The sequence below is a fragment of the Bactrocera neohumeralis genome, chromosome 2 (assembly GCF_024586455.1).
Source record: "Bactrocera neohumeralis isolate Rockhampton chromosome 2, APGP_CSIRO_Bneo_wtdbg2-racon-allhic-juicebox.fasta_v2, whole genome shotgun sequence".
In the NCBI taxonomy this organism is placed as follows: Eukaryota; Metazoa; Arthropoda; class Insecta; order Diptera; family Tephritidae; genus Bactrocera; species Bactrocera neohumeralis.
This window is the reverse complement of record NC_065919.1, coordinates 50,963,422-50,990,589: the sequence shown is the minus strand read 5'-3', so window position 1 is coordinate 50,990,589 and position 27,168 is coordinate 50,963,422. Positions and strand designations below refer to the sequence as shown.

Sequence of the window (27,168 nt, the reverse complement as noted above, 5' to 3'; positions counted from 1 at the left end):
AGGTAATGCTCTGTATTTGGTGAGATCAGCGGGCCTGCAATAATATCAGCTTCTAAAACCGGGTGAAATCACCACCACAACAGCTCATCAAAGTGAAACGAGCGATTGCCGAGGAACGCCCGGAATTCGAGACTAGCCACCAGACAATAATTATTCGTCGTAATAACTTCAGCCTCATTTTAACACACCGGTTATAAAGTACTTGGAAACTATAGGCTGCAAAGTTTGGTCACACTGGCCCGTAGAGAATTCTCGAACCAATAAGAGTACACTAAGGATCACATAAGAGTGCAAAGAGAAAAAACTGGTTTTAACATTTAGTGTAGAAGCCTTTGATTTTGATTTGATTTGATTGGTCGAATTACTAAGCAAAATTCATTAAAAGTCTACTCATTATTTGGGAGAGGAGCAGGGCCCAGACTTTGCCCTTTCTGAATACCATTTGTTCTAGTAAATCTAGAGCGATCTTGAAGATTTTATTTTTTTAAGAACTTTGAATTATGACATTACATCCAGTCAGTCAAATTAATCCTTAAAAGTGTTATCCGCGAAAGAAATACGACAGAAACTTTCTATACAAAAAAGTAATTATTGCAATATACTTTCATAAAAGAAGACAAGCATTAAAATTAAATGACTAAACAATTTTTTTTTTTTTTCTTTTTTAAAAAAATATTAACTACGGTTTCATCGAAACTATTATAATTTCCTTCACAATTACACAAGTTTCCTTACAAGAACTTTGATTGGTCAGTTTGTATGACGATCTTATGCTATTGAGACTCGCTCTGAACATTTTCTTCGGAGATTACATTATAGTCTTACGGTCCTAATGGTTCCATTTTAAATTTTGTGAAGAGATCTCGTCAAATGGAAAAGTTTTCGATACAAGCACGTGGTACTGATTGTTCAGTTTGCATGGTAACTATACTCCATAGTGATCCGAAAAAGACTGGTGCAAAATTTCAATTTCTCACTTAGCTCATTGTCCTGATCTATTTTATATATGCCTTATAGAGTCTCCGACGTTTCTTTCTGCGTGGCAAAAGTTATATACTCTAAAGTAACAGTAAATGTCCGAAAATTTTCCACAAAAATAAGCAACGCTTAAAGGCGACATCAATGACAAATTTAGTTTTATTTTTTAGTTTTCAAATGATTTAAAATATTTTGGAACGAAAATAGAGGTTTTTCACACTTTATTAAGGGAAAACTGTTGGATAGTCTAACAATTCTGTTCAAGAGCTTTATAATTATAACAGCATATTTTTGTCTTTTCCCTTTTCAAGCTAAATACTCATATATTTTTGAGTTGTGAGCTATTTGAAAATACACAGTTGTGCCTGTCATCTACATTGTCATTTCAGAAGGCACTGCAGATAATCCAATAAGGCTAGATAAACTATGATTTTCATCCTTTCCTGCTATCTTTCGTTTGTTCTAAGACTTTGTCGCCAAATTCACAGCACTTCATTCCCACGTAATACTTTTAATGTTCAGTGTACATATCCTTTCATGCAGGGATATCGAATAAAAAGTATAATTTACAACAAAAACAAAACGATGACCAATAGTTCCCACACAATTCATAGGCACAAAAAGGTTAAGGTTACACATGGTCGAGCAAACAGCACGGCCCCTATTTAACTATATTATATATGTACATACATATATACACATGCACATAGAAAACACCACTAGGCAGGTAGCAAGCTGACCAGCGCAGAAAACTGCTTGAAAGCAACAAAAAAGGACGGTTTTATAGTGGAAACTAGGAAATTAGCAGACCATTAAGATAGAAAAGAGTCTAACAATTTCAAATAAATACAAGTGCAGCTCGTAGCGCCTAATATTGTGCTGAAAAATTTGGTAATCTTCAAATTTCACTTCCTTCAACTAAAACATACATACGCACATGTATTTTTCGGCTGCGCGCGGTTATCCCTGGCAGACATGACAGGTTGGCTAGCATGCCGGGTATGCTGTTGTTGTTTTTTTTCTCATATACACACATAACTATTTACATTTTGTCTTCAAAAAAAAAATTCCAAAACCATAGAGATAAATTTTTGTATTTGCTCTTTTACCTGTTTCGCTGGCTGATGGAGGAGACGCAAATGTTGTGGATGATTGATATTCAGCATTCACGACGCGCCAAGCCGGTTGGGTATCAAAATGTGTTTTACACCAAAAATGTGGGTAAAAACTTCGATATTTCAAGCAATTGCGTTAATTGTGATTTGAAATTAAAAAAAAATAAAATGTATGGAAACACTGACTTCCGCTGTGACTTGCGCTTTTATTAAATGATTTTTAGTTGATGGTGATTTTTCGTTTCATTTTTTATTATACTTGTATTTTATATACATATTTTTTTATTTCGTAATCCTATGGCGTAGAGAAAAATCTGGCGTTGATCGAATAGCGTCTGGCTTTTCTGCTGCACAGTCAATTGACGTTGCTACGCTTGAAACGCGCGGTGAGTAATGCTGCTACGGCAAGTATTTTTGTTTGCAAATACAACACAAATTGCTATATTGTATGCATATAGCTGCACTTACTAATATTAAATATTTTTAATACACAAACTTTTGTTTTAACTTGGCTTAAACACTGCTCACGCTTTTATTGCTTGACTTTTTGCACACACTATCTTTCACTTTAAAGTAGAAAATTTAAGACATCTTTTTATTTATTTATATGGCTATATTTTTAGATTTTTTTTTTGTTTTCTTTAATTGTAATTTAAATTTTTGTTGGCAATATTTTTCAAAAAATTTTAATGCACTTTTTTTAGTATTTTTTGTTATATTTTTCAAAAAGTTGTATCGCACATTTTTTATTTTTTGTTGTATGTATGCCGTTAATATTTTCTACCATTCGATTTTTTCCAATGCTATGGCAATGCAAACACTCACTGCTGGCACTCGACACGTTTTGACTTCGTCGTGCGGCTTGTAAGAATAAAATTCAAACTTTGTTACAGCGACACGCATACCAACACAACTTTACAAACTTACAAGCGCGCTATAGCTTTATAAGACGTTACTCTAGTAGCCACACACAAACACACACGCGTGATAAGCGCACAGATGCAGATTCGAATAACGACTTTCCTATAACAAAACTTGGCTCAGAGAGACTGTCAACACTTTGGTGGTAAGATGCGTGGCGATTGGATTTTACTATATTTAATGTCCAGTTTGGTTTACGGCAAATGCGTTTGAGTCGTTGTTTTATGAGAAAAAAAACTTTTCAATATAAAACTTTATTTTCTTGCTTCACTTGTTGTTAGTATATATACATATTTTTTATTTTTTTATCAAGCACCAACTATTGCTGTTATTTTAACTTTAGCTTATCAAATTTGTTAGCTTTTAGGTAAGCGCTCACTGCTTTTATTAGAATATTTTCACATTCACTGCACGAAAAAACTGTGTAATTTTTGTTTGGCTACGCTATTCACCATTTAATTGGCTACACTACACTAACGTACTACTATGTACATGCGCTAGTCGACCGCTATACGTTCAAAAACACATCCAGCAACGACGCCGTCCCAAAGAAAACTACTTTAAAAACTTGTTTTCAGTCGCTTGGCAAGCGGTAGTCAAAACTCGCTGCCAACCATACTCACTACTCACGAATAATTCAATCCGTCAGATAAAATTTAAACACGCTTACTTACACATTCTCACAAACACACACATACATACATATATACCATATGCTAACAAACATTTAGCGCATACATACACATGCACACTTCAATTCACCGCCGTACACCAGCCAACGCACACAAAGGCAAGTGTAATGCGCGCGGCTGCACAAACACATGCACCCAGCTGTGCATTGACACATACATTAACAAGTTACAAGCGTACACGTATACACTCATACATAAATAATCGACTCTCTGGCAGTCAGCAAGTGGTTGTGGCAGTTGCATGCGCCGCAAGTGCCACAGCCAGTTTTGTTTTGATTCGATCTTCTATTGAATTTTTAAAGCCACATTTTATATGAGATGGAAAGCACATTTTGAAATGAAACGGTTAATTTTCGATTGGAAAGGTGGTATATATAAATTAAAACTGAACAGTTGGTATGTTTTATGTTTATATAGACGATTCATGATTTTTTTATTTTATTTTACTTCACTTTCCTATTAGAAAAACATCAGCATTTTTGGAGTAATGTGGGAGCAGTTGGTTACTGTTAATTACTGTTTAATTTATCTACTTAAAAATATTTATATTTATAAAATTGAAAACACGTTTCAAATAAGTTATAAAATAATTAAAGATTTCTATAATTTTTTAGCATCTTATTGTAATACGTTTTTTTTTATATTTAATATTCAACGAATAACTATTTAAAAATATGTCAAAAGAGAGCTCACTGCGAGCCATTTCGTTGTAATTGAAAATAATTATTTGCCCTTTCTGAATATCATTTGTTCTGGTAAATCTAGAGCAATCTTGAAGATTTCATTTCTTTAATCATTTTGAATTATGACATTATATCCAATCAGTCAAATTAATCCTTAAAAGTGATTAATTGGAATAATTATTTATTTTATTAATTTTGTTTAATATTATTTATTTGTAATTACACTTTTATTTTTATTAAACAGTTTTATATATTTAAAAATTATTATATTTATTTGATTTTATTATTTGACTCATGTTGCATTTCAATAATGCATTGATCACGTATTGAAAATATTTGTAATTATGAGGAATTATTTTATTTAATTTATATTTTTTATTATTCATGTTTATATTTTTAAAAAATTATTTTGCTTTTATTAATTTGCATTGTTTAATACTCACTACAATAGTCGGTGATACAAAATATTTATAATTATAAAGGATTTTTTTATTTAATTTAAATTCGTTTATAATTCAGATATATGTTTTTTCACAATTTTTTAATTAGCATAATTTTATATTACACTTCAATATTTCATTAAGCATCGTTACAAAACATATATAATTATTAACAATTATTTGGTTAAACTTAGATTGTTTTACAAGCAAAATTTCTTCTAAATAGTTTATTTACAACTTGCTTCAAAACTTAAATAAACAAATAAATTTAACACAAATATTATTACACATTCATTCTACATAAGGAATTGTGTACACAAACACAAAATAAATTTTTGTTTAAGTATTAATGATTTTTTTATAATTTAAAATATTTTATTTAAGCTTTATATATTTTATGTTTTTAGCTTTCGAAATTAAATGTCTTTATGTATTTATTTATTTCATATATCTTTGCAGAATTTTTACTTTTATTTAAAAAAAAACAAACTTCACAATTATGTATTATACTTTGTATAACATACCTGTCTTTATGCACTAAACGTGAATGCACTACGTAACGCCAGATTAACAGCGTAAGCTATCAGCTGTTAACTTCCACAGCACAAAAATAACAGCACAACAGCGGCGCACAAGCAAGCAAAACACAAGTAGAAACACACATACACCCACTCTAATAAAATCGCTTTGACATTATATCACACCTTATTATTGCCGGCTATGGTTTGCGCATGTGCCAAATATATAATCAAATAACAACACACAAATCCCATTGCAACAAAGGAACACGAAAATACACTTTTGACAGCACTGCCATGGAGACCGCTTCGCAGCACACAAACGCACACACACTTTAGGACAAGTATGCACTAATGCCACCACACTTGCTGGCAGACTCGTTTGTTTTGCCGGCATTTTTGCTTTATTTACTTTTGTGCTTTTTGGTCGATTTTTGCCGCTTCCGTTGTTATCCTTTCGCCCTTACCACAGCCGAATGCCGGCGGAAGTGTTTCTGCTTAATTGTATGCCGGCTGATTTGTTGGTTGCGCTTTTGTGTCTGGGCGGCCAATTCAGTGTGGGCATTGGAAATGCTGCTGCCAGCTTTTCTTTCGATTATTTTTTTGTCGAAATGTAAATGCATACATACATAAATTCAAGTCATAAATATTGATTATGAATAGGTTGAAGGAGGAGCAGACAGACAGCTAAAATGAATTGCACTTCCATTGCGGCGCACCCCACTAAGGGAGGTTGGGTCGCAATCAATTTTGTTATTCAATATTTAGTTGTGTATAAACGCGCACTTTAACATTGAATTTTATAAAATCTTTAGAATTTCATTATCACTTTGCACTGGTATTTAGCATATTATAAATTATGTATGGAGCCAACACTTTTCACCGACACATTAAATGTCAAATAAAAGCGCGTGTTTTATGGCGTCGCTGTAGAACTACAGTTACAATGCAGTTGTTGCTGCAGTTTCTTTTGTTTTGCTTTTATGTTTTTATTTTTGCGTGTTTGAAGAACTTAAATTTGAATGTCAGCAGTGTTTCTAAGCATTTGAAATGCATTTCCGTCATATATCTACGTACATATATATGTATACATATGTATGTATGTATGTATGTATTCAAAATTTAGAGGTTATAGCAAATATGTATAATGTACGTAACTGAATGAGATTAAGTTAGAAATATAAAATTAATTGTAAATAAGTATATCTATATTTAAAACGGGTGAGCTCTATAACTTCAAATATATTTTTGGACAAAATAATATTTTAAATTATAATATTAAAAAATATGCATTAATTAATATGAGAAATTGTTTTTGTAATTAAAAAATTAAAAAAAAAATTACAAAATACAGAAAAAATTTCAAAATCTTTCCCAGATTGATTTGAGAAGAATTGAATCCCTTGAAAAAAAAAAAAAAAATTATTTGTACATATGTATATATGTTTGATCTTGTTGTGTATGTTAATTATGTATATATGTATTTATAATATATATGAATGTATTACATAAAATGCATGTATGATTGTGAAAATATGTACATATATAAAACTCTAATAATATTGTAATTTGTTTAGATGCTAAATGCCTAGCAACTATTTGAATTAACTATGTGATGCAAATGTCATAAAGGCAAAGACACTTATAAATACATACATAAATATGTACATATGTACATCATTTCGTCCTTTCAAAAGAATTTGCCCTTTTATTCTATTTGAACTACATATTTGCTTTTTTAATTCTCAGTTTACCACGTTGGTGTAAAAATTTATTTGCATATAAAGGGTGTCTCGTTGTAACTAGTAGGGTAGCTTGCTTTGGAAATTCAATAATTTTCAAAGTTTAATCTTCGAAAATACATATTTATAAATTTTTAAGATTTAAATTTTCTCCCATTAAAAATATCTTAAAATTTATAGTTAAAATATTTTATTTGGTTTTAGTTATAGCACAAAAAACTCTTAATATAATTAATTTTTTATAACAATATTTGCATATACATATTTATATGAGCAATATATCATACTTTCTTCTGCAAATTAATTAAATTCTTTTAGAATCCCCTCTGTGGGAACACTTTTGTTCAAACACCCTTTATATGCATGCAAAAGGTGTCAGCGGAGTTATTGTACTAAAACAATGGTAGCTTATATTTTAACTCTTTCATTTACATACCAACGTGCTTATTTATTTAAATTTATTTTACTTTATTTAGTTTCCATAGACATTTAACATTCATTGTCAGTCTTCATTAAAATTGCAAAGCGTCCAACTGTTGACAACAACAGCAACAACACACCAACACCACCAACCATACCGACAACAATGGCAGCAACTACGAACAGCCGCTGACGGCTACGACAAATGCCTGCAATGTTTACTCAACAATTGACGGCAGTTTCTTAACCGATCCAGGGGATTGGTATGTTGGTATACAGAGCTATTGCGCTTGAGGTGGAAGAAAATCTTAAACTTATTTTCAATTCATATGTACATATGTGTTCAAACAGGTCTATGGAAAAAACTCAAGTAAACAAAGCATGCAAAAGTTTTGAAAAACATTCGCAGGATGTTGATAATGAAGTGTGTGAAATTGTTGTATAGCGCAAATGTGATTTGCATGCAGAAACTACAAAATTGTTTCCTAGCTATGGCTTAAAGACAACAATTTGCAAGTCTAATGCGAAAATTTTCAAGGACTCCAACGTTCTGACGTTAAACTAGCAAGGCGAGAGTTGAAAATACAAAAAATAAAACTTATATACGTATAAATGTATTCACTAATGAACTGAGCAGCACTAGTCTCGTAATCATATCATGTAAACAACACACGTACATACCTATTTTTCCATAATAGAAGAGGCTATATAGTCGGCGCCAACGTTTCGGCCGCATCAGAAATACTCCTCAACACAAACCGCAGTTCTCCATCATTTTAGCAGGAGATATTTATTTCAGTTACACACATCTGTATCCATGGACTTTAAATGACAATAACAGCAATAATGGCTTCGAGATATACGAGTCCAGTTTTGTTTGTTGATTTCATGAGGCTATGTAAACCCTCATTCAAACAAGTGTGGTTAGAGTCGTCCTAGCGACTTCGAAATAATGAAACGAAAATAATAAAGTGCTTGGATATAATAAAATAATGAATACAATTTATGCCTTCCACCTGTTCTTATGTTTCGGCAAGCTTCTAGCTCATCCCGCAGTGCCAAAAAAGTTTCAAGATCCATTTTTCAAATTTTCCCACTTTTTATTGAAACTATTTAAATAATAGAAAGAAATTAAAATAAACTGTCATAATTTGACGCTTTTTCACTTCCTTTTGTCATTTGTTTGTTGAGTGTTACCAACTAAACAATTTTTAAAAACTTTATTTAAAAAAGAAAATTTGTAATATATGTAATATTGTAATATTTCGAAATAATAATACTTAAACCTTGATTTGCATTTTTGGCTAAAACAAATAAAAATATTAATCAACATAAAAAAGACATCAAATCATAACCTCAAACTAAGTGAGGCAATTATACATACATTTGTATATGTACATATATGTATATATGTACACAAATATTTATGTAAGTATGCAAATATACAAATTGTGCGACTAAAGTCCAGACACAATCAATTAAAGGTTTGCCTTTCTTATATTCAAAATGAACTTTTGCTTGCAACTTAGCTCACACAGCACATTCACACAACAAGTGCTTGCAATTATACAATTTTAACTTTAAATAAAACAAAAATAAAAGCAAATTTGTGTGAAAACAATAAAAAAAATAAGTTATAACTGTAGCAGTTAGGAAGTGAATGCGGAAATTCAATCCAATTAGTCATCTCTTCATACACATTGTTGTTTTTGTCAACAATGAGAACAGAGAAATTCACGAATGTTATTGACACTTCGACAACAAACTAGTTGACATATTGCTCACAAGTACATACACAAGCAAAAAATAAAAAGAACTTGTAAACAGCAAGCGGATGCGGGTGGGCGCGTGGATCCATGACAAACAAACGTCTCGCGATAAACGAATAAAGTGCTGCAGGATAACAGCCAAATAGATGGACAGACAAAAAGCTCGTTGTGTATGTTTATGGGTGTATATGTGAGATATACAAAAGCCGAGGCGCATACATAAAAGGCTAAAAGGATGGAACTTGCCACAAACACTTCCTTGTTTGTAACAGATAGACAAATTCATGTCAAAACATGTTTACATACAAACATTAAGGTGGTGCTTATGCAAAAGGATGCTTTTTTCCTTGTTTGTAACAGATAGACAAATTCATGTCCAAACATGTTTACATACAAACATTAAGGTGATACTTATGCAAAAGGCTGCTTTTTTCACAATTTATTAAAAGACTAGACAACAAAAGATGTTCTCTCTGTAAAGGTATAATTATGTAAATAACATCAAGAAGTTATCAAGTTCCGCGATAAAAATTAGAAAATCTTAATGATGGTACGAAAGTAATATGTATATTCCAAGCAATTTTCTTCCCTTTCCATATAATTCATAATAATTTTATTTTCATTCAAGAGTTATTTATATACATACATACAAAGCTACTCCACTTCTTGGATATATACATACATACATAGATATGTATGTACATGTATGTATGTATGTACATTGAAATGTTCATTTGTATTTCAAGTAGTGTACTATCCAGACGCTTTATTGGTAGCATGCACGCTCTCGACAATTGACAGCTATGTGACATATCGATTTATCTTAAAATGGCCAATTTTATCAGTCACATAAAATGTAACTATTTTTCAAGCATCCTCTTTCAATAGACACTTGTGACATTTCAGTCTACTGTTTATTTATGTGTTCGTTCACACACACACCTATACATGCATATATAGTATACGCTCTAGCGAATTCGTGGATAGAAAAGCACTGTTAAGCAACTAGGCTACATACAAATTTGTATGTATGTATGTATACATATGTAAATGTGTATACTTAGAAATGGGTACTTTAGCCATTTTAAAAAATAAATTTACTAGTTTTCTTAAGATTTTTCGCTGAATTATTTATATAATTCACAACGATAAGTATTTGGAATATCACGTAACCTTAAATTTTATTCTAACTGCAACTTCCTGAAGAAATGTGCACCGGAAACCGGCTAATGCATTTCAAGCGTCTATGGCAGCATGCAGTATGCGATGCATCGAACCTAACCTAAAATCACAATACTAATTTGCAATAATACGTACATTTGACTTACGTGTTCTTTCACAATATGCATTTAAAATAGTTATAAAACAATTTGAACTTAAATTGTTGTGAACCAACATCAACAGTTTCCGCCATTTCCGTTTTTCAATTTCTTTCTCGTTTCAATTTTATTCTCATTTTGTTAATGCTAACGCGCTGTTATTGCTGCGTGACGTAAAAGAACTCGTAAGTAACGTCAGAATCATATGTTTTGCCAACGAATGTCAAAAACGACTTCAATAAATGAATTCGAGCATATTTGTGTAGTTTACATTTTCAAGGGCAGCAACTAATTATTTATAAATTAGCGGCAAAATGGTTAAGAAAATTCTTATGATCTGCTTAGGCAAGTGTACAATTTTACAACAATTATGGAATTATAAAGCAATAACTTTAATTTATTTTAGGTAATATTTGCCGATCGCCTATTGCCGAGGGTGTTATGATTGAAACAATCGAGAATGCCGGTGTCTCTGCAGATTGGAAAGTTGATTCAGCAGCCATAGGTGGTTGGCATGTTGGCAATTCTCCTGACCATCGTGCATTAAAGATAATGCAAAATCATAATATAAACTATAAGAATAAAGCACGCCAAATTAAAAAGGATGATTTTCTACAATTTGACTACATTTTCGGAATGGATGAAGAGAATATGTGCGACCTGCGCAGGCTGGCACCAACGAATGCGAAGGCAAAATTATTATTGTTGGGAGATTTTGGTTTGCAGAAAAGCGATCGTATTATCGAGGATCCTTACTATGTGAGTAGAAAACGTGCTTAACTCAGCCACATATACAAATGAATACATACTTATATATAATTTACGTGTGTTCAATTTCTAGCAAAGAGGTGATGCTGGCTTTGAGAAGGCTTATCAGCAGTGTGTTGTTGCTTGTGCTGCGTTTTTGAAAGAAGCTACTGCGGGAAAGGTTTGAGGAGAGGGTGGCAAAGCTCGCATTCCAGAATTACTTGTTAAATTAGTAAAAGTAAAATGTATAAGAAACATGTTGTGAAACACAAAATCAGCTGATGTACATAGGTGATAAATTAAAAGAGGCACAAATACATGAACAAACGTGAAATAAAAACATAAGTTTTAATAAGAAAAAAATCAAAAAATTTTGATTTTATGCCAAAATACTATGTATAAAGGATGCAGAGTGAAGTCAAATTGTATGAGGTAAGTCAGTGTGTGTAGCAAAGAAATGTATTTATCGCAATCTTTCACTGCATTTGCATATTAAAATATTAATTCTCTTTTACACTGTTAACATGTCTTATTAGCCTTATAAACAAGAAAAGAGACCCTTTATCAACAAATTTAATTATATTTTGATGCTGAATACCCCACTGTAACAACCAAATTTTTCTATTTTTACACGTCAAATTTGAGTAAAAAAAAAAACAAAGAGAATCAAAAATTGCAAAATTTCTTATGTAAGCTCTTGCATTTTGATGCAAATTAAATAAAGTAAATATGCTAGTAAATTTTTATACTAAATACTAAATAATCACGTACCAAATAGTTTAAATTTGAAGTTTATTTAAAAGTCCAACAAATATGAAACCTCTAAAAATCCTATTTGTTTGTATTGGTAAGTAGATAGTGAACAATTTTAAAGAATTGATAAGCCATTATAAATATGCAGGTAATACTTGTCGCTCACCAATGGCAGAAAGCGTAATGAAGCACTGGTTGGAGGAATATGATCTCAACTGGACGGTGGACAGTGCTGGCTTGAGAACGTGGAATGTTGGACGTAAGCCGAATGAACGCTGTATTAAAGTACTAGAGGAGAATGGTTTAACAACAGATCATATCGGTAGACAAGTACGAACGCGCTCCATATCGAGTTTTTGTAATTTTGTTGTAATAATTGGCATTCGTTGCACAGATTTCAACAATGGACTTTTACAATTATGACTACATACTTGCCATGGATGAACATAATTTGCACGAGCTACAAACACTTGCCAAAGACCCAAGTCAAGAAAGATGTGCAAAAATCGAACTTCTCGGAAAGTATATTGATCGACCGGAAGACCAAATCATACGTGATCCATATTTTGTGAGTGCAAACTTTTAATGAATTTTAAATGTTCAGTGAAATAATCAAAATACTAACGAAATTTACAGTGCAACTCAATGGGTGGATTCCGTTGCGCGTTTTTACAAATAACTGAAAGCTGTCAAAATTTCATAGCCGCACACATGTATACCGATTAGAACTATTAAGAAAACAAAAAAACAAAAAAAAAATGAGAACTTACTTTAAGTTGTGTGAAAAATTATACTAATAAATTGTATGTAAAAAATTGTATATCGAACGTGCTATAATTTATTTTATATCAGTAAACAAAAATTAAATATAAGTGTACTATTTATATAACTATAACTATTTCAAACAACTTCACCACGTATAACACGATCCAAAAATACATTCCAATCATATTGCAACTGCGCATACGCAGCCTCTTTCTCTGCATCACCCATCGCTGAATATTTTATCGAGTTCCATACCAAACTCTTCAGTGTCTTCAAGCCAGCATTGCTCGGCGCGAAACTCATAATCGCATAGTAGAAGTCATAGCTCAAACCTTTGGCATCCCAAAAGCCAGGATCATCATTCGTAATCACTATTGGTATATTATCGGACATAAAGTAGCCACCGGGATGATTGCGTAAGTCCCAAACTAAGTTCAAAACCTGATTGGACAGCGGACTTACTTCCAGCGCAATATCACGCTCTTTAACAGCCTTACTGAGTAAAGGGTGTTTCATAAGTGAGTAACCATGGCCGATGCGTGTGGTGTTGAGTAGTATGGCATCAACCAAATTCAAATCCACCGATGTGCCTAACCAATCTGTGAAAATTAAAGCATGCTTATGTGATTTACTTGTTGTTTGTTCTATGAATGCTTACTTGTTTCGCCCGCATGAAAGAAATACTTTGCGCTTTTCGGTAGATCCTGTAAAATAGACACAAATGCCTGCAATGACTTGCCCTGGTCCTCCTGGCCAATCAGATCGAAACCAATAATGAAATCAGGATAGCGTTCACTGTAAGAAAAGTTTACTTTTGATTAGTATAATGTTAGAGGCAAGAAAGAGAGTTTTACAGCGACGCACTGAAAGTCTTTGAATGTTTGGAAGGCTTTGAATATTTGAATTTGGTCTGAACCGCGATGCGCCACATAAATAACTTTCAAACCGTAGAAACCAAGATGTGATTGTTTAAATTCTTCCACTAGAGCCATAAGCAACTCGGCTGCTTCATACTCGTTTGCTACTATTGTGCCGTTGGCGCCATACAGCTAAAATAGTAGTAAATTGAAATATTTAAAAGTTTATGAAGAACTGTTAGACAAGACCTATAATAATATTGGTTTTAATTACAGCTGACTTAGAGATTAAACTTACTGGCTTAAATTTCATACGCAACTCTGCGTACATTATGTTATCCTCGTACATTTCCTCCATCAGCTGCCAGTGGAAGGTGCGGAAAACGGGTTCGTACCCAACCGTATCACTCACCGTGTCGAATATGTCTTCGAAACGTCGCCACACCTTGTTCTGTTCGTTGAACTCAACTGCAAGTGGAACAAAAACATAAGCATAAAATGAAAATACCGCATTTTGAACGACTTACGTTCCGGCAGTCGTGAATATAAGCTCAACTTGGACTGCAAAAATCGATCGTAGCGATTTTTCGACAATGTACGCTTACGCTCCTCCTCCACCACGTAATATTTCGTACGACAACCATGCTTCTGTGCATTCTCACGAAAACTGAGCACCACAGTGCCGCGCGCCGTGTGACATTTCAAGAGTCCGGGCGTGTAAGTCAGGTTCCTAATCATCCAATCGGCAGATACCGCCGGTGTGCGATGTACATGCAAAATAGCGCCTTTCGGCATGGCCTGTATGAACTTGAACACGTTACTCTGTTCGATGAGTGGTTTCGCTTTGAAGAAATGCAGCGCCGGCGCATGCTCATGCGGATGTTCCATGCCATAGGTGAGCTCCATCAATTTGTGACGCATGAAAATCTGATGCACTTGTAACTCATTTTCATCGAGTTGCAAATGCCCACCGGTAAGTAGTAATTGCTCCGCCTCGATCATTTTTTCACGCTGCTGTGCATATTCTGCGCGGTCAAAAAAATTAGTATGTATATATTAAGTACAAATTATATATACATACATATGTATGTATGTTTGAAAGTATTAAAAATTGCTTTAATATCAGTGGCTCTCAAACTGTTAGCGGTTATTATTGTTTGAATGAATTTCCGTTTTCATTTTATGGAAAGTTTGAGAGGAGCCGTTATACTATACATATAATTGCCACGGAATCTGATCAGTGAGCTATTTAGAAGAAATGCGAATAATTCTATGCACAAATACGTACGTACCCACATATTATAAAATTTAATGATTCGCAATTTAAAATTTAATATGGTTCGGTACTCACTTAATATGTTCGGCTCGTCGTATAGCCGATCGGCCGGCAGTGGCTTTTCATACAAAATGCCACTCACCTCAGGCTGTGGCGCCATTATCTCTTGTGGCGGAGTTGCAACACGGGCATCTAAATTTTAATTTTTTCGGTAAAAGTATTTGACAGTTAAATGTTATGTTATCAAATTACCGCAAAGTGGAGAACTATGTAACAGCAGCGGTACATAAAATAGAACAGCTAACGTATATGTCCAGGTAGGCATTTTGAGATCAGACTAAAAACGATAATTGGAAAAATAAAATTTAAAACAATTTTTTAAAATAAATATATATTTATTTAAATATAGTATAATATATAAATAAATTCATAATTATAACAAATTACATTTTGAAGAAATATAAAATGTTATTCAATCATCTATAAGCCATATAGACTAAATCGTAATACTTCTTCTTTATTGACATAGACGCAGTTATAGCCTAGATTAAACTAGAAAAAAACATTAATTTCGACTGATACCCTTCATAGGTGCGTTTTTATAGCATAAAAAGGCATAAAAAGTTCCTTATCTTCATTTTGTTCGGTCAATTTGAACTGCATCTAAATGCTATAGTGGTGATTCGATCTGGATAATATGTTCGGAGATTGTAGCGATGCTTTAGATAATAATCTACGTTGAGTTTTCTGAAAAAACCTTGTCAAATATAAAAGTTTTCTATACAAGGAATTGAGATTGAACGATGTTGTTATTGTAGCGGCATAATTCTGCCGAGTTGACAGTCCTTGGTCGGATAAAAATCCGGTTCCGAAACGGCTACGTAGACTCGACTGTCGTGGGAACGGTGAGTTTGATCGATCAAATTGTATGGTCGACGTCTCCAGATCGGTATCTGAAAAACTGAAAGACTAGTTCGTATATGTACATATGTATATACACACAGGTAGAAGTATTGAAAGATAAAAGTATCAGTAAGAAGAAGCACAGAAACGTATGTCCCGAAGCTGACCTTTCTGATTAAAGCAAGAGGGAATTAATCTCAAGGTTAAAAAATTTTAACAGTTACAATTTTGTTGCATAATTCTAGAATTTAAATTAAAATTAAAAAAAGAAATTGCGTACATGTAAGAATGTCCATGTGATTGTACATACACATGTTCCTGTGTAACATCTAACCTTGACCAATAGCGAACCCATGTAAAAGGTTAATTAAGCCTTGTGTCCTAAATATTCGCACTCGGTTTAGAAACTGGTTAATGCACAATATTAAACCAATAAAAAATAGGTTATCCGAAATGTTAATTGCTCATATTACAGGCGCGTAATCATATGCATATAAGATGTTTTCATGACATCGGAATTGTTCGCATCTGAATGAGGCTCGCGCATCACCTAAGCACTCATTAGATGCTCATAAAGTTTAACCAAAAAACAAGAATAAAGATCAGAACAAGACTCAGCGTTCACTCAACTTCAATAAATAGGCACCTTTAACATTATTTTTCTGTTATTTCTTTTTTAAATATAGTACGAGTATCCGAAATTGTTTTGGAAGTAATGAATTAATTTAGCGTAAGCGTAAAAATATCTAAAATATTTAGAAACAGGTTGGTAAAATAAACAAAATAGTCAAAGTAGATAAGTGTGTCAATAAATGCTGTTTTTCTACGGAAAAAAAAATAATTTTGAAAAACAAAAAAAATGAATGTGCAATAATAAATTTGTATAATCAATTTGTATCGTATAATTATACTTCTTGCACACCGTTTAGGCTAGATCAAAGGAAATACGCTAGATAATATATTTGTTGATGCTTGTATGAATACCTCTGTACCTTATGTAAGACATTATTTAATATTTTGTTTATAATAACATATACAATTCATTTGGATAATATTCACTTTTGTATTAGTTTTATTACCCACATATCATATGATAATAAATCACATTACATATAAGACGCTCAATGGCAGTTTAAAATAAAGATATTGCTGCGTGCATGCATGAAATCCTCATACTTTGGGTCCAAGATCACATCTCTCATCATTCGGATCTACAAGTGCCTGATTTATATACAGTTCGCATTACATCACGTCTACCGTCTCACATCACATTTACAAATAAGTCATACCATTCACATCTATGAGAAGTCACATGACATTATCCTATTTCACATTGAATTATATGAAAACGAATCGCATAATGTCATTATATTTATAAGTCACATCACATCATATCTATGAAAAATCACAAACCATTATATCTTACCTTTTTTCATCACATCTATAAAAGTGACATCATCTATAAGCAATCATGTCATACCATTTTACATCACAACTATATTAAATCACATCACATCATAATCATTTTACATCACAACTATAATTAATCACATCACATCATAACATTTTACATCACAACTATATTAAGTCACATCACATCATAACATTTTACATCACAACTATATTAAGTCACATCACATCATCACATCACAACTATAATAAATCACATCACATCATAACATTTCACATCACAACTATATTTAGTCACATCACATCATAACATTTCACATCACAACTATATTTAGTCACATCACATCATATCATTTCACATCACAACTATATTTAGTCAAATCATAACTTATGACTTTTAACATCATATAAGACAGTATCATATTAGCAAGGTGCATTGTGGAACAACACATCACAAGATATTTGCATGAGTTCAACCTAAATTGTATTTTAATGCACATTTTCACATCACATTCTCTTAAGTCATGTCAATATTGCCGTATAACTAATACTATAAAATCAAATCACTTCCCAACCCACGACATCTATTCTACTCATCACATCTGATCACATCACAGCAAAATAAACCAAATATCTTGTTTTTCGAATACTTCACACTTCGTTAATCACGTCACATGATATCACTACAAGCCACCAAATTCGTTATTTACACCACAGCGTATTTTTTTGTTAATGTTTTCTCCTGTTCTTTTTTTCGAACAAATTTTTTTAACTTGCATTTTTTAAGTATAGAAAAGAGAAGTTTTAGTCTGTTTTTTTCGGGACATTTGCATATAATTTGAGGGCATTGTGCTCATTTTTAAGCAAAAGTTCAAGTACAAATGTTTCTGGCGAATAGAATAATTTATATACATATGTGCATATATTAAAGACAAATTGAGCTTCTTATTTAATTATTTACGGAACGCAAAAGCAAATTTTTTTGTGGCAAAAATCTATTGAAATTTTTTTAAATATGTACATATATGTATGTATGTTCTTGAATTTGAAAAAAAATTTAAAACAATTCTTAGTGAAATTACAAAATTATAATGATGCAATAAATTTTTTTAATTTATTACCACATAGTGGCAATAACGGTTGTGGTGTGTTTAATTCGTTTTAATTATTTTACAGTGTTGAAATTATTTTCAATGATAACTAAATGGGGATTCACAAGGTGTAAAGCAAAAATTGTCGAATGAAAGGTAAATTATCAATTTTGATTGTCAATGATGCCTTGAAAATCTATAATAATGTTAAAAAATTTAAAAATATGTTTTTTTTTTAATTTAGTGAACTCACAATTACTTAGGCACACACTTGTATATTGTTAAAAATAAAAAAAAAACTTAAAATGCAAATTTGTATAATTACTCAAAAATATATTATATATAAAATAGCTAATAAATGTATCTGTATGAATATAATTTTTTATATTAATATCATCATTTTCTCTATTTGATTATAAAGTACAGCTTCTGGTTCTACGGCGTTCATTTGAAAAATTTAAAGATTTCCTTAGAATAACACAAAAAAACTAACTAAAATATAAAACTATAGATAAACATATTTTAAACAGAAATTCTGAAAAAATATTTTTTAAACCATTAATTTTATACAAAAATAATAATTTTGTTGTAAAAAAATTAAAAAAAAAATTCTCAAAAAAAAATTTTAACCATTAATTTTATAAAAAAAAAATTAAATTAAATCAAAATATTTATTAAAAAAGTTCTTTATAAGCGAAATTATTCTTACAAATTTCTAATATTTAAAGCTTTAAAAGTACAGCTTCTGGTTCTACGGTGTTGAAAAATTTCCTTAGAATAACAAATAAATACTGACAAAAATATAAAAATATGGATAACATATTTTAACCGGCAATTCTAAAAAAAAATATCTTTTTAAATCATCAATTTTATAGAAAAAATAACAATTTTGTTATGTCAAAATTTAAAAAAAAATTTTTTTAACCATAAATTTTATTTAAAAAAGTAACAATTTGTTGTATAAAAAATTAAAAAAAAATTTATTAAAAAAGTTGTTTTTTTTATAAACGAAATTATTCTTATAATAATATTTAAAGCTTTTCATAACATTTTTGTTTATATGAAAGCATATTTTTTCGATTTAATTACCGTAAAAAGTTTAAATTATTCCATTCAGAAATTACTTTCTTTCAGAATTATTTAACACACGCTATTAAAAACTGGAAAAATTCTTGTTATATATAGTTTAATACCAATTTTGTCTCATATTATTTTATATTTTTTCATAATTGAAACTAAAATATTTGTGAATACCCCCAATAACTTCGAATATTACGTAATTAAATACAGCGCACTTTTAATGCCGTTATTATAAAGCTTACACACCTGTTTACCACTTTAAAGTGAAATTCCAGACACGCAATAATGCAACTTCCAAATTTTTTTCAATTTATTTTATACAAATTACACAATTTTCAAATAAAATGTCAATACAATTGATTTTGCTGTTGTTGCTTTCAACTAAGCTGTGCTAAATAACGGTCTGGTGTCGGCGATTGCCGTTTTTAAACTGAAAGGAAGAACCGCAGACCTCAATGTTTCGTTTCAATTTAAATTGCTCACAGTCGTTCAATACATTCGCAATATTTCGGGCCATTTCGAAAATGTAAAGCATTTTGTGCGTTTTGTTCTTGAATGCGGTGTGTTTCGCTTTTTCGTTTTATTCGTAGAACCGTCCACAGACATACAGACAAACAGTTAGACAGAGCCTGTTTACATTTACATATCAACATTGTCAATTTCATGTTTACATTTGTAAGCTGGTGTGTGTGTGTGTGTGTGTATGAAATTCATACTATGAACTTGAATAACTGTAAATATTGTCAAAGCCTTGAAAATAATATTTTTTGTTTTTATGAAAATTGGTCTACCCAATAATGGCTGATTCACATTATATGTACATTAGAGTGGGTCGACTAATAGGGCGCCAAAAAACGGAGAAATCCTAACCTTCACAGGTCACATAACCGAACCATGTGATCACTATATGCTATACTGGGCCGATCTGAACAATTTACTCGTAGATTGTATCATTGCTTTAAATTTTATTTAGCAAATAAAATGATTATATCCATACAAGGACTGGTTTTTAGATGATCAGTATATATGGCAGCTATATGCTATAGTCTACTGATAACGACAGTTCTGACAAATGAGCGTCTTCTTGAGGAGAAAAGGACGTGTGAAAAATATCAGATCTATACAGACTGATAGAAGAATATGGTTAAATCGTCTCAGCTTGTCACGCTGTTCATTTAGATATATATTTTATAGGGTCTTAGACATTTCCTTTTGAGTGTTATAAACTTCGTGGCGAACTTAATATACCCTTAAACCCTGTTCAGAGTATAAAAATACAAAGTATGGTTGTGTGATTTGCCAAGTATGTAAAGGGGTTTCCAAAACGACTCTACAAAAGTAGACCGACAGCAAACGACGCCATATTTTTCCCGCTCTTTTGACATTTCTCTTCGGTATTTTTTATCATGGAAAGCCATATGAACCAACAACGGGTCGAAATTATTAAAATTTACTACCGAAATTCGAAGTCAGTGGCCTCAACTTTAAAAGCGCTACGTCTTATTTATGGTCGTCATAATCGTCCTGTCAGATCAACAGATCAACAATTGGGTGTCTAGTGGAAAAATTTTATCCACAGGCACAGTACAAAATGTTTCCGTGCCAGTAAGACAAAGAAGTGCCCGTAGTGTCGAAAATAATGCTGCCGCCAGCGCATCAATTGAGGAAGACCCAAATCAGTCTCTCACACGTCGTTCTCAAGCGTCGATCATCTGGTGAAAATTAAGGTTTGGTGCGGTTTATGGACCAGGCGGCGTGATGATCAAGACTGGCACGTTGCTGTGGATAGGAATCGCTACCGCTCAATGATAACCGAATATTTTTAGCCCGAATTGGATGATATGGACTTGGACAATAAATGGTTCCAACAGGACGGCACCACAAGCGGCATAGCGAATGTCACAATCGATTTATTGAAAACCAAGTTTGGTGAACGTGTTTTCTCATGCAAATTGACGCAGTTACCATAGACTATTTCCTGTGTGGCTAAGTCAAGTCTATGGTCTATGCCAATAAGCCTGCGACGATTGACGAACTTCGTACGAATATCGAACGTGAAATTGGAGATGTATGTATTGGCCGCTTTATGCTTGAAAACCGTCGAAAATTGGGTTCAACGTCTGGACTTCTGCAAGCGTGCCCATCGTGGCCATGTAAAAGTAATCGAATTCTATACATAATGGCATCGAATGTACTTCCACAGGAATAAAGAATTTCATTGATTTTTGTTTTATTTAAAAACTTTTGTAGCGCTCTTATTGAAAACCCCGTTACTTGTATTTATGTGTATGCAATGCTTGTACAGGTATATGTACGTATATATATTATACAATAATTTGGTACTTACTTAGTATATTCGGCTCTTCGTACATACATATAAGCGATCGGCTGGCAGAGGCATCTCATATAAAATTGCACTCAGCTCAGGCTGCGGCGCCATTATCTCTTTCGGCGGAGTTGCAACACGGGCTTCTAAATTTCAAACTTCTTCGGTGCAAAGGATTTAACAATTAAATAAACTTATGTAATTAAATTACCGAAAAGTTGAGAAATATATAACAGCAGTGGTACACAAGATCTAACAGCTGGCATATGTGTCCAGGCAAGAAAATTAAAAAACAAAATTTAATACAAATTTATAAAAAAAAAATTGTATTTTTACAAATATATTCTTTTACGAGTATATACTATATATAGATTATTCATGGTGAAAGCAAATTTCACTTTGAAGAAAGCAAAAATGTGATTCAATAATCCATAAGCCAATAAAGAATAGAATCGCCAATAACTTTATATAAGCAAAACAAACAAAAAATATCTCTACGAATATTACTAAACTGGATCTACGAAGAGTGTAAGTGCCCGTCATCAGCAAAAATTAAATGTAATCAAAAGCTGAAAATATCAATAAGAAGAAGCTACAGACGCATATGCTTAGGAGCCCATCTCTGACCTTTCTGGATATAACAGGAGAGAATTAATCTCAAGGTTACAAAATCTTAACACTCATATTATTGTTGAATATTTATAGAATTCTAATTAAAAATTGCGTACATGTAAGAATGTGCATGCGAGTTTATAAATACGTGTTCCTGTGTAACATCTAACCTTGACCAATAGCGAACCCATGTAAAAGGTTAATTAAGCCTTGCGTTCCAAATATTCGCACTCGGTTTAGAAACTGGTTAATGCACAATACTAAAAGAATAAAAAATAGGTTATCCGAAATATTAATTGCTCATATTACAGGCGCGTAGTTATTTGCAAATATAATGTTTTTATGACATCGGAATTGTTCGCATTTGCATGAGCCTCGCGCATCACCTAAGCACTCATTAGATGCGCATAATGTCTAACCAAAAAACAAGAATAAAGATCAGAACGAGACTCAGCGGTCAATCAACTTCAATAAATAGATGCATTTATTATTATTTTATCTTTTATTTCTCTTTTTTTAAATATAGTACGAGTTTTGGAAGTAATGAATTAATTTAGCGTAAGCGTAAACATATTTAGGAACAGGTCGGCAAAATAAACAAATGGTTCAAGTAGATAAGTGTGTCAATGAATGCTGTTTTGCTGCGAATAAAATAAAAAATTCAAAGAATAAATTTCAAAAATCAAAAAAAGAAAACAAAAAAAAAACAAAAACATGTGAATTAATAAATTGGTCTAATATCAATTTGTATCGTATAATTACACTTCTTGAAGCGCGTTTAGGCTAGATCAAAGGCAATCCGCTAGTTAATATATTTCCTAATGCTTGTATGAATACATCTCTAATTTATGTGAAACATATTTATATTTTTTAGTTTAAAATAACATATAAAATCCATTATGATATTCTCTTTTGTAACATTTTCACTCATTGCAAGTCATTTGGCTTTTGATCACGTCACTTATGTATATGAGGCTGATTTGGAACATTAAATATCGCTGGGTTTTTCAATGCATAACTTCATACAAAATAACATATCAAATTATATTTGGAGATATCACATGACATCTCAACGCATTATGCTTATTAAAATCATACACTTGCAACAATTTATCAAACGAAAACACATGTATCAGTTTAGAATTAACTTTACAACGGATTACATCGCATCCAATCTGTAAGACGTCAAACCACATTATATCGTATCACAATTGTTATATGAACTCTCCTCTCATATAGAGCACTAGACTAGTACTGTGTATCTGTCATCATTTATATGTCATCACATCATGTCATGTCACATAACATCGTAAAATATCAACCTACCACGTCGTGCCTTATGGGGTTATATACAGTTAGAAGGCCGAAAAAACGAATTTTCCAGAATTTTTTCTGAGAAAATTTTTAAATTGATTGAACCAAAAATTTGTACACATATTACGATATCTTTTAAGACTTAGTTTTAGTAAAAATATTTATATGGAAAGGAACTACAGCTGATCGCCGGCAGCTCCTCTCAAAAAAGACGTTTTGCGGTGACCACTGTACATATCTCCGAACTGGATCCTGTAAAATTAAAATACCAACCAGATTTCGTTAGAGTAATATTAAATCTAGTAATTAGTCGAAATAATTAGCAAAAAAAATTTGTTTGACAAAATAAAAAAAAAATATTGCTTCCTCATTCAATTTCAAAATTTCGAGTTTCACGGTAGTGTTTAAGGTCAAAAATATTACCAATTCAAATAATTTGTTTAGAATAACACAAAAAATATATCACGATATATAATATTAAATGATAATAGATAAGCGGTAATTCTTAAAAAAATACATTTCTTCTTCTTTATTGGCGTAGACACCGCTTACGCGGTTAAAGCCGAGTTTACAACAGCGCAAAGAATATTGTTTCCTTTTCATTAGGGGTATTCTTTTCATGTGGCGGGTCCCCAACCCGGCACACAACTCTGGGGAGGGATAGTTCGCCTTCTCACTTTAGCTCACGTCCAATTGGATACATTTTGGCTACCCAGAGGATACTTGGTCAAAGACCGGAAGTCGTAAGCTGCTTGAGCCATATTTAAAGGAATCGTTGCTGGTCACTGCCAAGTGAATGGCGCTCAGAGAACTTTCCTCATAGCTCCATTTTCCCTAAAAATACATTTCCTTATTTATTAGTTTTACAAATTACATTTATATATGAAAGTTTATATTTATTTAAACAAAAATATTTAGTAAATATTATTATTTAACTATAAAATAAGTTATTTTTACAAATTCCATAAGTTTAAAAAATATGAAGCTATTTATTTAATAAAATATAATATTAAGTATTAGTATTCCATAATATTTTTATATAAAATATAATATTTTCAAAAATTCCCTGTAAAAAAAGTTGGAAACATGTCCAGATTTTTATTATTTAAACATTTTGATATTTTTTCGCTCCAACAACCTTAAAATTAGTTTTTTAAATATTTTTTTCAAATATTTATATAATATCTACATACATATGTCCTCAGCCAATTTTCTCAATAACTTTCTACACTGCTGAAACAAATACACGCTGCTGTAATATTATTTAATTCGGCTTCGCTTAATTAGTGTACCTTTAATTCCAATAATACAACACTTACACAAGTGTTTACAACTTAAATGAGCAATTCCAGACACGCAATGATCCAATTGTTAACTGTTTTTTTTTTAATTTTGTAATAGAAATTACAAAACTATCAAATAAAATGTAAATGCAATTAAATTCAAATGTTTAACACCTACTAAACAGCAGTTGTTGTAATTGTTGTTGTTGTTACTGTTGATCGACTTTTTGAACTTCGCGTTATTTGTTGCATTTTAATATTTATTTATTTTTAGTCTTTTGTTGCATTTACAAAGAAAAGTTAAAATTTTCTCACCTGCTGCACTACTTACATAAATTAATTAATTACTAACCGTTGCACAGTGGTCGGTCTTGTATGGAATCAGTGGCCAAAAATACTTCCACTGCCTAAAAAAAATAAAACTTTTGCCAAAGCTCTTTAAAATCTCCGGATTCCGTTTCCCACTTCGCCACCCCCCGAAGGTAACAAATTTTAATTAACTATATTAAATTAAGAAAGTTGATAAACGAAAAAAGGAATTTTTTGAATATTAGTCAACTAAATCAAAAACTGATTTTAATAAAATTTATTTACTTTAGCATGATAGTTTCTTTGACGGTGATGAAAGGATCTAAGCTCAAAAGCTTTCGGCTTAGCAAGTCCTGATTTGTAGCGATCCGTTAGTTCTTTCGTATATGATGGAGTCGATACATCTTAACGTCCTTATTGCTTGACTCAACTCTCAGCTCTTATGAGAGCTCTCCAATTGAAACTGCTGCATATTGAATAACAATGAGAGCGTGAATTACAATTTTGCGGACTGACGAGGGAAGATAATACCAGGAATATTTTGAAGTTAATTCCTTTTCAGCATCTAGCGCAAATCCAGTGCTTTTAGGGTTTAATAAACTAATTCCTTTTGAAATTGAATTCGAACAGGACGGCAATAGCGGGTGGACGAAGATCTGCAGTTTTTCCAAATTTGTTTTGCTCTTCATCATTTTGCGATTTTATTATTAGTTGAAGAGGGACATACATATTATATGTCGTGACAAACAAATTATTGTCTTACAAATTATTATTTTCAAATTTCTGCTTATACTCGCTCTAAGAATTGCCAACAAAGCTACATATTCCTATTGATAATAGGTAATTAGAAGACTCATTTCGTTCATTAATTACATTTGTGACGCAATGTGGTCCAATAATTTTTTTATCTCAACTTCAGCATCAGATTTTGAGACCTTTATTTGCTCAGGATAACTGTTTTTCTTTAAAATGTCATTACAGCAGGGTAAAAAGTTAATATCAAGTTCGAAGCTTCTATTTTGATGCTTTATTAAATTTGCTTCGGTGATAAGTGATATTACTTCACAAATTTTCTAAACACCAAAATTCAAAAAAAAAATTTTATATATAGGCGTGGAAGTTATGATGTGCCTAAATAAAAGTACGTATAAAACAAACATTTGATAAAAGAGAGAAAATGAAAACCAAAGCTCAAATATGTACATATATATATGATGAAAAAAAACATAAAAAACAATAAAATATGCACGAAAATACGTGCACATAAATACAAAAAATTATATCGCATGCCTGGTAGAAAACAGAATAACAAAGACTTGCAAAAAGTTGCAGCTTCAACAGCAAAAAACATTAAAAACATTAACTTATAAACAAACTTGATTCACAACTTTTTGTATTCCTTAAATTGATGTAGAAAGAAAAACATACCACTCAAAAGGGCACTTATAAAACAATTGTTTTAAAATAGTAAAACAACATATTATTACATAAAAAACACTTTTTTATATAACAGATACATTTGTTATCAATACTCATTTCGCTTTATGGGGATTAAACACGATTTTATATTGCAATTTAATTTATTATAAGAGATAATTTTTAAGCTATTTTCACTGCACATTCCGCGTGTTTCTATTGTCTCACTTATCTCGCTTTTCGTAGCCCCTACGAATGGAATAGAGCAAAAATGTATTTACCGTTAGTTTTATTGGTGTTTTAAGAAATAGCTTTGATACAAACAGTGGTAAATTTCAAACTTTTATTTTTTTTATTTTTGGCCTATGAAATCGACCAGTGTGCGTTGGCTATGTTTTCTTCGCAACAGTCGGCGATTCCGCTTTTTAA

The 27,168-nt window shown here is 31.7% G+C and overlaps 4 protein-coding genes across 4 annotated transcripts in view; 2 read left to right on the top strand and 2 right to left on the bottom strand.

Annotated features, from left to right (window-relative positions):
* The window catches only part of LOC126767623 (probable serine/threonine-protein kinase yakA), a 256,576-nt gene extending 253,025 nt beyond the window's left edge, over positions 1–3,551 (bottom strand). Inside the window, exon 1 of the mRNA XM_050485080.1 lies at positions 2,088–3,551. The gene's annotated coding sequence lies outside the window, so the exon portion shown is untranslated. The remainder of the gene's footprint in view (positions 1–2,087) is intronic.
* A 7,273-nt stretch (positions 3,552–10,824) lies between these two features.
* LOC126767634 (low molecular weight phosphotyrosine protein phosphatase 1-like) lies at positions 10,825–11,684 on the top strand. The gene is made up of 3 exons (XM_050485103.1): positions 10,825–10,942; positions 11,004–11,356; positions 11,439–11,684. Exons 1-3 carry the CDS (start codon positions 10,912–10,914, stop codon positions 11,529–11,531), a joined length of 477 nt encoding a protein of 158 aa, XP_050341060.1. The 5' UTR covers positions 10,825–10,911; the 3' UTR covers positions 11,532–11,684.
* A 330-nt stretch (positions 11,685–12,014) lies between these two features.
* LOC126767633 (uncharacterized) lies at positions 12,015–12,917 on the top strand. Its single transcript, XM_050485102.1, has 4 exons — positions 12,015–12,191; positions 12,246–12,427; positions 12,492–12,665; positions 12,734–12,917. Exons 1-4 carry the CDS (start codon positions 12,158–12,160, stop codon positions 12,821–12,823), a joined length of 480 nt encoding a protein of 159 aa, XP_050341059.1. The 5' UTR covers positions 12,015–12,157; the 3' UTR covers positions 12,824–12,917.
* LOC126767627 (adenosine deaminase 2-like) lies at positions 12,899–19,885 on the bottom strand. Its single transcript, XM_050485091.1, has 8 exons — positions 19,726–19,885; positions 15,248–15,332; positions 15,071–15,187; positions 14,247–14,744; positions 14,018–14,187; positions 13,727–13,911; positions 13,521–13,657; positions 12,899–13,461 (listed from the first exon to the last, which is right to left on the bottom strand). The coding sequence occupies exons 2-8, from the start codon at positions 15,318–15,320 to the stop codon at positions 12,998–13,000; spliced, it is 1,644 nt and encodes a 547-aa protein (XP_050341048.1). The 5' UTR covers positions 15,321–15,332; positions 19,726–19,885; the 3' UTR covers positions 12,899–12,997.
* Positions 19,886–27,168: the final 7,283 nt, after the last annotated feature.